The sequence below is a fragment of the Rhinatrema bivittatum genome, chromosome 3 (assembly GCF_901001135.1).
Source record: "Rhinatrema bivittatum chromosome 3, aRhiBiv1.1, whole genome shotgun sequence".
In the NCBI taxonomy this organism is placed as follows: Eukaryota; Metazoa; Chordata; class Amphibia; order Gymnophiona; family Rhinatrematidae; genus Rhinatrema; species Rhinatrema bivittatum.
In genome coordinates this window covers 212,758,813-212,772,018 of record NC_042617.1, presented here as the reverse complement: position 1 = coordinate 212,772,018, position 13,206 = coordinate 212,758,813, and the positions used below count along the sequence as shown (strand labels likewise).

General features: G+C 44.2%; 1 protein-coding gene across 1 annotated transcript in view; it reads left to right on the top strand.

Moving 5' to 3' along the window:
* CEBPZ (CCAAT enhancer binding protein zeta) overlaps positions 1-13,206 on the top strand; it is a 160,319-nt gene that overhangs the window by 558 nt on the left and 146,555 nt on the right. The window contains exons 2-5 of the mRNA XM_029594155.1: positions 813-2,308; positions 2,567-2,798; positions 7,087-7,234; positions 11,932-12,020. Coding sequence (XP_029450015.1) covers positions 813-2,308; positions 2,567-2,798; positions 7,087-7,234; positions 11,932-12,020 — 1,965 coding nt within the window. The remainder of the gene's footprint in view (positions 1-812; positions 2,309-2,566; positions 2,799-7,086; positions 7,235-11,931; positions 12,021-13,206) is intronic.

Genomic DNA, 13,206 nt, shown 5'->3' with positions numbered 1-13,206 from the left:
TACTGGAGTCGTCGCCGAAGAAATGACGATCCGCCGTAACATTTGGAAACCATTTGTGTGTTTCATTGCCAAAAGAGTTGAGAACTTTTCTTAAATTGAACTCTCTGAGGCAGGTTATTACCCTCGTTTGGGGTTGAGGATTGTACTCTATTTTGTTTAGTTTCATATTGCTCCCAATTGCTGGGCGGGGGGAGGAGGCTTGGAGGGGGGGTGGGGGGAGAGGAGAGTTGGGAAGGGGTTCTACAGATGATGTTTTCTCTGTTTTGCATCAAGAGAGTTTTTTGTTTGTAGTTATAATACCTGAAAATTTCTTCAATAAAAAATTATTTAAAAAAAAAGTACAAAATCAGATCAATACTTTCCTGAGCCAAAACTACAGCCCAAATCCCCACAGAACACTGATAAAGCAACAAGAGTTTAAAATGCTATTATCCACAGTGTAGCAAAGGAGTTAGTGGGTGGAAGTTCATAGAATGTTGATGGTAAAACAAAATTCCTATTTTAAAATATGCTCACTTCTGTACACATGTTTTCTGCTTTACTAGGTCTTTCTAGGACCATTAATGTTGTGTTCTGTTCCCTTGTGAAGGTTTACCAGATTCTTCCTTACTCTTGTTCCAAGCTGAAATGGTTCATCATAGTCTTTTCTTGTAGTTGTCTCTTAACATAGTAAATGTGTAAGTCTATTCTATTCCCTTTTAGCTTGCTTTTCTTCTTGAATTGCTGAGAAAAATGAAATCTAGGCAGGGTCTGGTTTGACTTATAATTCTAATGTTTACTGTGTGAATCTGCCTTGGTTTTGTTTTGCACAGCAAGATTTCATTATGCTGGCTGCCTTGGATGAAACGGAAGAGCTGGTGGATGGTGGCAAGAAAGGAGCAATTGATGATCTTAAAGAAGGCGAACTGGAAACTTTTATTAAAAAGCTGGGCTTACACAATTTCTCTGAGAATTCTCTTAAGCAACAGGAAAAGGAACCAGCAAAAAAAGAGCAGAATAATAAAATTGAAATACAAACACAATTAGATAGGAATAAAGATGATAAAATGAAAAAAGAAAAAATGCAAAATAAAGACAATAAGAAAAAGCCAGTTCAGCTTAATGAAGTGTCTAGTACCAGTACAACAGTAAGAAAAAAAGCTAAACAGCAAAATGTCTTTGAATTTTATACTAGGCAAGTATTGCTCATCAAACCAGGTGGCAAATGGTATGATCTTGAATATACTAAGGAATTCACCTCTGAACTACAAAACGACGTTGACGTGTCAAAGTATAAAGCACTGGCCCAAAAGCTTTATGAGTATGAGGCAGATCTGTACAAAAGGAAAAAAGATCTTCAGAAGGGAGCCAACTCTGCTTGGATGAAAACTGTTGTGTCTTCGGGAACATTAGCTGACAGGATGGCAGCCATGACCCTCCTGATTCAGGATGCTGCTGTTCACACACTGCAGTTTCTGGAAACTCTGGTAAACCTGGTTAGGAAACAAGGCAGTAGACGGCAGAGCTTGATGGCACTTGATACTTTAAAGGAACTTCTTATCTCAGATCTTTTGCCAGACAATCGTAAACTTCAGACTTTCTCCCAGCATCCTTTCAACAGACTGGAGGAGATGTCTAGTGGCAACAGAGATGCAAGGGACAGACGATTAATACTTTGGTACTTTGAACATCAGTTGAAACATCAGATTACAGAGTTTTTGCAAGTGTTGGAAACATTAACTCATGATACTTTGCTTACCACAAAAACTCGAGCGCTTACGATAACACATGAACTTCTTTGCAACAAGCCAGAAGGAGAGAAAACTCTGCTTGTGCAGCTGGTAAATAAGTTAGGAGATCCTCAATACAGGATAGCTACCAAAGCCTCGTATCTGCTAGAGACGTTGCTTCAGAAACATCCAAATATGAAAGTCGTTGTTTCTAACGAAGTGGAGAGACTTCTCTATCGACCAAACATCAGCCCAAAAGCTCAGTATTATGGAATTTGTTTTTTAAACCAAACGATCCTTAGCCATGAGGAAAGTGAACTAGCAAATAAACTGATTACTATATACTTCAGTTTCTTTCGGAGTTGCATTAAGAAAAAAGATGTGGAATCCAAAATGCTCCGTGCACTCTTAACAGGTGTAAACAGGGCTTACCCTTACAGCCAGGCTGGCAACGAGAAAGTGAAAGAGCAGCTGGATACCCTGTTTAAAATAGTGCATCTTGTGAATTTTAACACAAGTGTCCAGGCATTAATGTTGCTTTTCCAAGTGATGGATTCTCAGCAAACTGTATCAAATCGATATTATGCAGCACTCTACCGGTAAGTGCCTTATAAGCTGATTCACTAATATAGAGTCTTGTTGTTTAGATCGGGGTAAACAAAGTTTTCAAGCTGTGGATTATTATTTTTGTTAGTGTTAGAAGATTTTAAATTTTATTGGATACACTTTTAATTCTTTGCTAACTGGATTATGTTGAGAGAGGTTCACTGCTTGGAGCATGTTGACTGTATTTTGTACACGTCTTTTCCAAATATATAAAAGCACATTGCTAATAATAATGGCTGTTCTCTCACCAGGAAGCTGCTGGATCCAGGCCTGGCACAGTGCTCAAAGCAGTCCATGTTTCTTAATCTAGTCTATAAATCTTTGAAAGCTGATGTCGTGTTAAGGCGTGTGAAGGCTTTTGTAAAGAGATTGCTGCAGGTCACTTGTGCTCAAATGCCACCATTCATATGTGGAGCCTTATACCTTGTGTCTGAGATTCTGAAAATGAAGCCTGGTTTGCGAGTCTTACTGCAAGAGCATGGGGTATGGTATGCAATTTCTAAAATTCTTCTGATATTTTCTTCCTTTCATCCTTCAAATAGCTTGTTGTATTTCTTATTGCTGCCTCCAGTTGTCATTAAAATCTTTTGTTTTTCATAATACCATGTGATGAAAGGGAATTTCCTAACGTGTAGCAGATGGACTCAGGACCAATGGGTATAGTGTGCTCCTGATGTCAGATTGAAAGCAGTTGGAGACGGATCAGATATCAGCCGTAGTACATATACCCCTGCAGGACGCCATGCTTTTCAGTATTTTCCGTCTCCATAGCAGTTCTGGACTCTATGCACATTTGCGCGGCGTTAGTGTTCTAACTAAAGAAATCCAAAACTAAAAGAAAACTTACCTCTACAGACAAGCCATGCTCACCTACGGGTCCCTCCCCCAGTCGAGATTCCTGAGGTGATTTCCACGATCTCTGAGGTAGGCCTCTGTCCGGCAGCTGGTTCCCTGCGTGGACATAGCCCCCAGCATCGGGTGTGGCTGAGAGGCAGCGGGGGCAAATTCGAGCGCGGCAGTGAAGGTATTTTTCCCTCTCTCCCCACAGCCGGAGACCTGTACAAAAGTACATATCAAACATCTCGCCCCGCAGGCAGGGGCCAGTCCTTTCGGAACAAGCACAACAAAAGGAGAGCCGGCTCTGGCCCAGGCCCCCAGCCGCACCCCGCAATGAAAATCAGCTGGCCCATCCACAGGAAGAAGCCATAGGGGGCAGGCTTGCCCTATTCTACCAAAGATGGGTCGAGAACGTCAGCCAGGTGGTCCTAACCGTCATTCGAGAGGGATACTATCTGGACTTCCACTACATTCCTCCTGTCAAATTTGTGAAAACTCCCCGCCACGACCTCTCCAAGAGGAGGGCAGTGGAAACAACACTGACCAAATTGCTCGTCTTAAAGGCCATAATGCCGGTACCCACGCAACAACAAAATACTGGGCACACTTCCATCTATTTTATTGTTCCCAAGAAAGAGGATACGTTCCAACCCATTCTGGACCTCAAGTCTGTCAACAGTCAACTGAAGGTCCCTCGCTTCCGCATGGAAACCCTACGCTCGGTTATAAGAGCGATACAGCCGGGAGAATTCCTCACATCCCTGGATCTGTCAGAAGCCTACCTGCATATTCCGATCCACCACGAGCATCAGCTTTTCCTACGCTTCACGATCCTGGACCACCACTACCAGTTCCAGGTACTACTCTTCGGGCTAGCCACAGCACCCCGAACGTTCACCAAAATCATGGTCGTAGTGGCGGCGACACTGAGGAAAGAAGGAATCCTCATACACCCATATCTGGACGATTGGCTGATTAGGGCAAAATCCTCAGAGGAAAGTCATCAGGCGACCACCAGAGTCAAAACTCTACTGGAGAACCTCGGGTGGGTGGTCAACACAAACAAGAGCTGTCTGCAGCCCTCCCAATCTCTGGAATATCTGGGAGTCCGGTTCGACACCAGACAAGACAAGGTGACCCTGACTCCTACAAGGAGAACAAAGCTGATGAACCAATTGCGAAACCTGTTAATCAGTCTTCGCCCCAAGGTGTGGGACTACCTCCAAGTCCTCGGCCTCATGTCATCCACACTGGAAGTGGTCCTATAGGCAAGAGCTCACATGCGACCCCCTGCAGTGTTCCCTACTGTCACAATGGAATCCGATGTCCCAGAATTACTCCGTTCGCCTCCAGCTCCCGGACGAAGTTCGAACCCAGCTACAATGGTGGCTACAAGAAGACCACCTGAGCAAAGGAGTAAGGCTATCCTCGCCGACCTGGATCCTGCTCACCACGGATGCGAGTCCACGAGGGTGGGGAGCTCACTGCCAGGAACTGACCGCCCAGGGGCAATGGGACAAGGAAGAGTCGGGATGGAACATCAACCGACTGGAAGCACAGGCAGTCAGGCTAGCCTGCCAACGGTTCAGTCACAGACTCCGGGACGAATCAGTCAGTCATGTTGGACAACGCCACAACAGTTGCCTACATCAACTGCCAGGGAGGAACCAGAAGCCAACAGGTGTCCCTGGGAATAGATCCCCTAACGGCATGGGCGGAAGCAAACCTACAAAGGATCTCAGCCGCCCACATCGCGGGAAAAGACAAAGTCACTGCGGATTACCTCAGCAGAGAAAGTCTAGACCCAGGGGAATGGAAGCCGTCAAACACAGCCTTCCAGTTGATAGTAAACCGCTGGGGAACACCAGCCATGGAACTCCTGGCAAGCCGGTCAAACGCCCAAGTTCCCAACTTCTTCAGTCGCAGACGGGGGAACCACAAAAGGGATCGTTGACCTCGTCCAGACCTGGCCACAGGAAATCCTGCTATAGCCTTCCCACCGTGGCTGCTACTGGTTGGAATCATCCGTAAGATAGGACACCACAGGGGACCAGCACCTCTAGTGGTCCCGGACTGGCCAAGAAGGCCGTGGTACGCAGACATGCGAAGACTACTGACAGGAAGTCCTCTCCCTCTACCTCCTCACAGGGATCTGCTCCAACAAGGCCCTATCCTCCACGAAGACCCAACTCGATTTTCTTATGGTCTGGCCCTTGAGAGGACATGCCTGAAGAAGAACGGATACTCGGGGGTGGTGATTGACACTCTGCTCAGAGCACGCAGGTTTTCCACATCACTAACCTACATACGAATATGGAGAATATTCAAAGCCTGGTGTGAAGGCCGCAACATCCTCTCACGGACAGTCGAAATTTCTGCAGAGCAGCTTACAGAAGGGGTTATCTATCAACTCCATCAAGGTGCAGGTGGCCACGTTGGCCTGCTACAGAGCCAAGGTGAAGGGTGGCAGCCTAGCCTCTCATCTGGACATCTCCTATTTCTTGAAAGGGATCAAACAGATTCGACCACCACTGAAGTGGCCAGTACCTTTATGGAATCTCAACCTAGTCCTAGACTTCTTAGCAGGAGCCTCCTTCAGACCCACCCACGGTCTGTCCCTCTGACTACTAACACTGAAGACTGCCTTTCTAGTGGCAGTCTGCCCGGCCCATCGCATCTCCAAGCTTCAAGCACTGTTCTGTCGAGAACCCTTCCTCAGGTTCATACCGGGATCCATACAGCTACGCATGGTCCCCTCCTTACTCCCAAAAGTGGTTTCTCACTTCCATCTAAACCAAACCATCTCACTACCATTGCCAGATGAGCATAAGGACTCTGAAGAATCTCGCTGCCTTCGCTGTCTTAACGTCAGCAGACTCCTACTCCGATACCTGGAAAGGTCTGAATCCGTACGAAAGACGGACCATCTCTTCGTCCTTCACAGCGGGAAGAAACAAGGGGAAGCAGCCTCACGGACAGCCATAGCCCACTGGATCAAAGAAGTTATCAAGGCAGCCTACGTAGAGGCAGGCAAGCCTCCACCTCTACAAGTCAAGGCCCATTCCACTAGAGCCCAGGCAGTGTCCTGGGCGGAAGCAAAGATGCTGTCACCCACAGAGATCTGTCGGGCGGCGACATGGTCCTCCATTCATACCTTCTCTAGGTTCTATTGCCTGGATGTTCAGGCTCAGGAGGACACAGCATTCGCAAGGGCAGTACAAAGTGGGCCACGGGCAGCCTCCCACTTGATTCGGGAGTAGCTTTTGAACATCACATTGGTCCTGAGTCCATCTGCTCCACGCTAGGAAATGGAGTAATTACTTACCTGATAATTTCGTTTTCTTTAGTGTAGACAAATGGACTGAGCATTCCACCCACGGCTGCCGACAATCACGGAAACCTCGGGGGACAATCCCCGAGAGCAAGACAAACACGGGTAAGCCAAGCCTCCTTCTAATTAGGACACCCATTCCTACCGGGTGTTGGCGTTTCTCAGTTGAGTGCACTGGCGGTCTCCAGCTATAACCACATCAACCAGTTCAAGTTAATCAAGTTAACCAAGTTATTCAGTCACACACATATCCACAATTGCTTTTTGAAGAGAATACTGAAGAGCATGGCGTCCTGCAGGGGTATGTGTACTAGGTCTGATGTGAGATTGAAATCTGATCCGTCCCCAACTGCTATCAGGAGCACACTATACCCATAGGTCCTGAGTCCATCTGTCCTCACTAAGGAAAACGAAATTCAGGTAAGTAATTTCTCCATTAGTCATGTACTTTACTGTATACAGATTATACTAGTACAATCTGTTAAAGCTAGAAAATGGTCTGCTTTCTTCAAGGCTTTTTGTACGTGTGCTGTAGCTTTTTTTTTTTTATAGACTCTTTTCTATGGAAAAATGAAGTAGCTAAGAAAAAACTGTTTTAACTAGGAATCAGATGAAGAAGAAATATTTCAGGATTTGAAAGAGGAGGAGGAGAAGGACGAGACATTCACAGGCAAAATAATGGAAGTAGAAAGTGGGGTCAAACTGAATTCTAAACCTGCAGCTTCCTGGGTGCATCATCAAAATCTGAGAGGTAGGTGGTGGTCTTGCTTTCTGTGAATCTAGACTTTCTTGCTTTTAAAAAGGTAAATCAGCTTTATTTGACATTGCTTGGTGAGCTTTCATTTCCCTCTGTTGTTGATCTCTGCTTGTTAAAATTAAAAAAAAAAAAAAAAAAAAAGGCAAGAAGTAATTTACATCGTCAGAAAAACAGTTTATTTCCTAGCGTGTAGTCAGATGGACTCAGGACATCGTGGAAGGAGGACAACCAATGGGACAGTGCTATACCGGGGTACAAATTATATCGCAATGACAGAGAGGCGGTGTGGTGCTTTATGTCCGGGATGGCATAGAGTCCAACAGGATAAACATCCTGCATTTGACTAAATGCACAATTGAATCTTTATGGGTAGAAAGCCCTTGTGTGTCGGGGAAGACTATAGTGATAGGAGTATACTACCGTCCACCTGGTCAAGATGGTGAGACGGACAGTGAAATGCTAAGAGAAATTAGGGAAGCTAACCAACGGGCCGATACAGTACAGTGCGCTCCGGAGCGCACTGTTAACCTGCCATTGGACGCGCGTTTTCCCTTACCCCTAAGAGGTGGAAAACGCGCATCCAACCCGCCGAACCTAATAGCGCCCTCAACATGCATATGCATGTTGAATGCCCTATTAGGTATTTGTGCTCAATTCCGTAAGTAAAATGTGCAGCCAAGCCGCACGTTTTACTTTCAGAAATTAGCGCCTACCCAAAGGTAGGCGCTAATTTCTTCGTGCACCCTCCAATTTAATATCATGGCAATGTAAAGTCGGAGGTCCCGAAGGGTAAAAAGAAAAAAAAAATGTTGAAGTCGGCCGGCGGCTGTCGGGTTGAAAAACGGACGCTCAATTTTGCCGGCGTCTGGTTTCCAAGCCCGTGGCTGTCAGCGGGCTCGAGAACCGACGCCGGCAAAATTGAGCGTCGGCTGTCAAACCCGCTGACAGCCGCCGCTCTGGGCCAAAAGCGGGCGCTAGGGACGCCTCCTTGATAAGACAGAGAATTTGAAAAGAAGTTGGCCGTAAAGGCAAAAACTCACGGTAAAAACATTTTTAAACATATCCGAAGCAGAAAGCCTGTGAGGGAGTCAGTTGGACCGTTAGATGATCAAGGGGTTAAAGGGGCACTTAGAGAAGATAAGGCCATCGCAGAAAGATTAAATGATTTCTTTGCTTCGGTGTCTACTGAAGAGGATGTTGGGGAGGTACCCGTACTGGAGAAGGTTTTCATGGGTAATGATTCAGATGGACTGAATCAAATCACGGTGAACCTAGAAGATGTGGTAGGCCTGATTGACAAACTGAAGAGTAGTAAATCACCTGGACCGGATGGTATACACCCCAGAGTTCTGAAGGAACTAAAAAATGAAATTTCAGACCTATTAGTAAAAATTTGTAACTTATCATTAAAATCATCCATTGTACCTGAAGACTAGAGGATAACCAATGTAACCCCAATATTTAAAAAGGGCTCCAGGGGCGATCCGGGAAACTACAGACCGGTTAGCCTGACTTCAGTTCCAGGAAAAATAGTGGAAAGTGTTCTAAACATCAAAATCACAGAACATATAGAAAAACATGGTTTAATGAAACAGTCAGCATGGCTTTACCCAAGGCAAGTCTTGCCTCACAAATCTGCTTCATTTTTTTGAAGGTATGGATAAAGGTGAACTGGTAGATGTAGTGTACTTGGATTTTCAGAAGGCATTTGACAAAGTTCCTCATGAGAGGCTTCTAGGAAAAGTAAAAAGTCATGGGATAGGTGGCAATGTCCTTTCGTGGATTGCAAACTGGCTAAATGACAGGAAACAGAGTAGGATTAATTGGACAATTTTCTCAGTGGAAGGAAGTGGGCAGTGGAGTGCCTCAGGGATCTGTATTGGGACCCTTACTTTTCAATATATTTATAAATGATCTGGAAAGAAATACGATGAGTGAAGTAATCAAATTTGCAGATGATACAAAATTGTTCAGAGTAGTTAAATCACAAGCAGATTGTGATAAATTGCAGGAAGACCTTGTGAGATTGGAAAATTGGGCATCAAAATGGCAGATGAAATTTAATGTGGATAAGTGCAAGGTGATGCATATAGGGAAAAATAACCCATGCCATAGTTACACAATGTTAGGTTCCATATTAGGTGCTGATACCCAAGAAAGAGATCTAGGCGTCATAGTGGATAACACATTGAAATCATCGGTTCAGTGTGCTGCGGCAGTCAAAAAAGCAAACAGAATGTTGGGAATTATTAGGGAATGTGAATAAAATGGAAAAAGTCATAATGCCTCTATCGCTCCATGGTGAGACTGCACCTTGAATACTGTGTACAGTTCTGGTCGCCGCATCTCAAAAAAGATATAGTTGCGATGGAGAAGGTACAGAGAAGGGCGACCAAAATGATAAAGGGAATGAAACAGCTCCCCTATGAGGAAAGACTAAAGAGGTTTGACCTTTTCAACTTGGAGAAGAGACGGCTGAGCAGGGATATGATAGAGGTGTTTAAAATCAGGAGAGTTCTAGAACGGGTAGATGTGAATCGGTTATTTACGCTTTCGGATAATAGACTAGGGGGCACTCCATGAAGTTAGCATGTGGCACATTTAAAACTAATCGGAGAAAGTTCTTTTTCACTCAATGCACAGTTAAACTCTGGAATTTGTTACCAAACGATGTGGTTAGTGCAGTTAGTATAGCTGGGTTCAAAAAAGGTTTGGATAAGTTCTTGGAGGAGAAGTCCATTAACGGCTATTAATCAAGTTTACTAAGGGAATTGCCATTGCTATTAATTGCATCAGTCGCATGGGATCTTCTTAGTGTTTGGGTACTTGCCAGGTTCTTGTGGCCTGGTTTGGCCTCTGTTGGAAACAGGATGCTGGGCTTGATGGACCCTTGGTCTGACCCAGCATGGTAATTTCTTATGTTCTTAAATTACTTCTTACCTGATAATTTCCTTTCCTCTAAGGAAGGTTGGCCAATCCAAAACCCACGCTGGGCTGACTAGTTGATTTTGCTTTCATTTCATCTCTTATTCAGTGATGATGCAGAGTTTTCTTTGTTCTGAGTCTTCTAAAACACTGATAAGTGAAGAAGCAGTCCCGCAGATGTAACTTTTTTTTTACTGAGCTCATTGCTTCCAAGTTGGCCAGAACTAACAAGTTGTTGGCTGTTATAGTCATGGTTCAAATATTATCAGTTTGTTCACAATTTGGCTTTTCTAGAAATACTGGCAGGCTGATGTCATGACAGGTTTATGTCTGTGACGTCAGCAGGTCAGTTTACTCGGACTCATCTGGTAGGAGTATATAACCCACTGGTGTGGATTGGCCTGGCTTCCTTAGAGGAAAGAAAATTAATAAGTAAGAAGTACCGTATTTTGCAGTCCATAAGACGTACCTAGGATTTAGAGGAGGAAAATAAGAAAAAAAAAAAATTCTGTCCCCATGACGGGCTCTGTACGGAGCTCCCCCTGGAGCGAATGTAGCATCTCTCCCTTTCGCGCGCCGTTCCCCCCTCCCCCCCCCCCCCAACTCAGCCCAGTCAGTATGATGGCGCAGTCAAATGCATGAAACATCTAATATATCTAAGGAAATGGCCTGTACTAACTTTGATGCCATGTATCATCTTCTGTCGGCAGAGCTTCAGCTCCCTGCTAGTCTGCTGTTCCGTGGTGCATCTTACTGTGAAGGTTGGCGTGGCGCAGGTCCCCCTTCTCCTCCTCCCAACTCAGCCCAATCAGTATGGCATAGGTCAAACATCAGCTGTTTGAACCGCGGAGCCTCCGTTGAGCATGTGGTTCAAACAGCTGATGTTTGTCCTGTGCCATACTGGTTGGGAGGAGGAGGAGGGGGACAGCGCGCGAGAGGGAGAGACGCTACATTCACTCCATAAAATGCACAGACATTTTCCCCCCACTTTTGGGGAAAAAAAAGTGCGTCTTATGGAGCGAAAAATACGGTAATTTCACCTTGTGGTTGATTAGTCTAATTTGCTTTGGTAGTAATTGTATATTCACGGTTGTAAATTGTATTAAAGCCCAATTGGCTCAAGGGATTTATTTTTCACAGAAGATGACCTAGACTGTGCTGCTGTCCAACTACAGTGCGTCACATCTCTATAAGAAGCTCATCATAGCTAATGGAATCTGAAGTCTATACACAGATTCCTGTCTGTCAGGTTCCCAATGCAGGTTACCTGGAATCTAGGGACTCGGCAAAGCCAGCCATGTCTAGCTGTCCAGAGTTCAGAACCGGCCCAGTTATCACTCTGGAGATAGACTAGGGTAAACAGTCAAATCTAAGGTGCAGTCCAGGTCAGAATATTTCTAGGTAGGTCATATAGTTTAGATTCCAGTGTACCTCTGTGTACAATGTAAAGGCAATGTCTAAATTCTGAGCGTGGAGCTAGATAGTTTTCAAGTTGCTAGGAACACTTCCTTGTTCTCAACACCTTTGCATGGCTTTAGGAGGTATGGCTTCTTTCTGTATCCTCATGCTCAATCCTCCATCCATGCTCTTTGCTTGCATGTATTAGTGCCTTCCCGTGGCTTGGTGGCTAGTTCTGGCACTGTCCTACATTGTAAACCTTTTATTTGTCATTGTTCAATAACTAGTTGTTACAAGATTGCATGATGAGAGATGCTCTTCACACTGGTTAATTTAAAGAGCAATTACTTTTTTTTTTATTGCAACAGGTGGAAAAAACTTGTGTATTTATGACCCTTGGAACAGAAATCCTTTGTTTTGTGGTGCTGACAGTACAAGTCTGTGGGAACTCAAGAAGGTAAAGTTCTCAGTGTAGTTCTCTTGAATTACTTTTATATTTTGGCTGGTTGGGTGCTGAATTCCAAAGTTGCCTTGTAGTATGGTAGCTAATTGAACATGCAAGATTGATCAATATCTTGCTTCATGGCCCTCAAACTTGAAACTTTCATTAAAAACATTGAGCCAAGAGGCTAAAAGAAATGCAAAGCAATCCCAAATTGATACCAACAATAGTACTTGGGGTAGTGTTAGTCTTATTGGGTCTAGTAGAATATCAGGGATGACTAAGAATTTTCAGACAAAACAGAAAATATTTTATAATTATAGAAATCCATGGTACACCCATATTTTGAATACTTTTGTGCAGGTCTTGTCATCCTTTATCAAGGGGGCTCATAATACATCTAGATGCAGTGATTGCCATCTTTCTGTCAATAGATAGCACAAGTGAAAGAAAAGGCACCATCAGTCACCATAGATGTTTATACCAGTAGAGCTGGTAAGGTATCCACAGCAATGAGGCTGGGCTACCACTGCTTTAAAGGGCAGGACCTTGGCAGTGGAGGGAATGAGGATAAGGGGGTTTCACTCCTGGATTAGTTATTTCAAGTGTAATGCTAGGTTGAATGCATGACTGAAGTTTAGAAGTCAACTCCAAGATTCAATTTGAACACAGGAAAACTATTCCACATTTAATTCTGGAGTAACTCCATATATTGAAAAACCAGGTTGCAAAGCCTAACTGAATAATCCAGAACTGAATGCTGTATTAGCTGATCTGATAGTTGGACTGTCTGCATGGAAAACAGTATTAGGTTTCTAAAATTTAAAACCCTGCCTAGTAACCAACCATCCTCCATTCTCAGCTATAAGTTGCTGTCCTTTCACAGCTCGGTGATTTTTCACACATTCAGTTTAATTTGTTTAAATAAACCGGCATGATGTACCCACGAATGTCGATTATATAAAAGCAAATAAATAAAATAAATGACATCAAGCAATGTTCAATTATTTCTCTTTTTAAGGTGTTTCAAAAATATAGAAAGTGCTGTTCTCTGTACAAACCCAGAATAGTCCAGAGTCCTGGGGTTTTGTCTCCCTTCCAGGAGATGGAGATAGAGAAAGTTTCACTGACACTGCCATATAATCTAGTGTGCCACCTGCAGTCCCTCAGTATTTTTGTCTCCAGCAGATGGAAGAGGTTC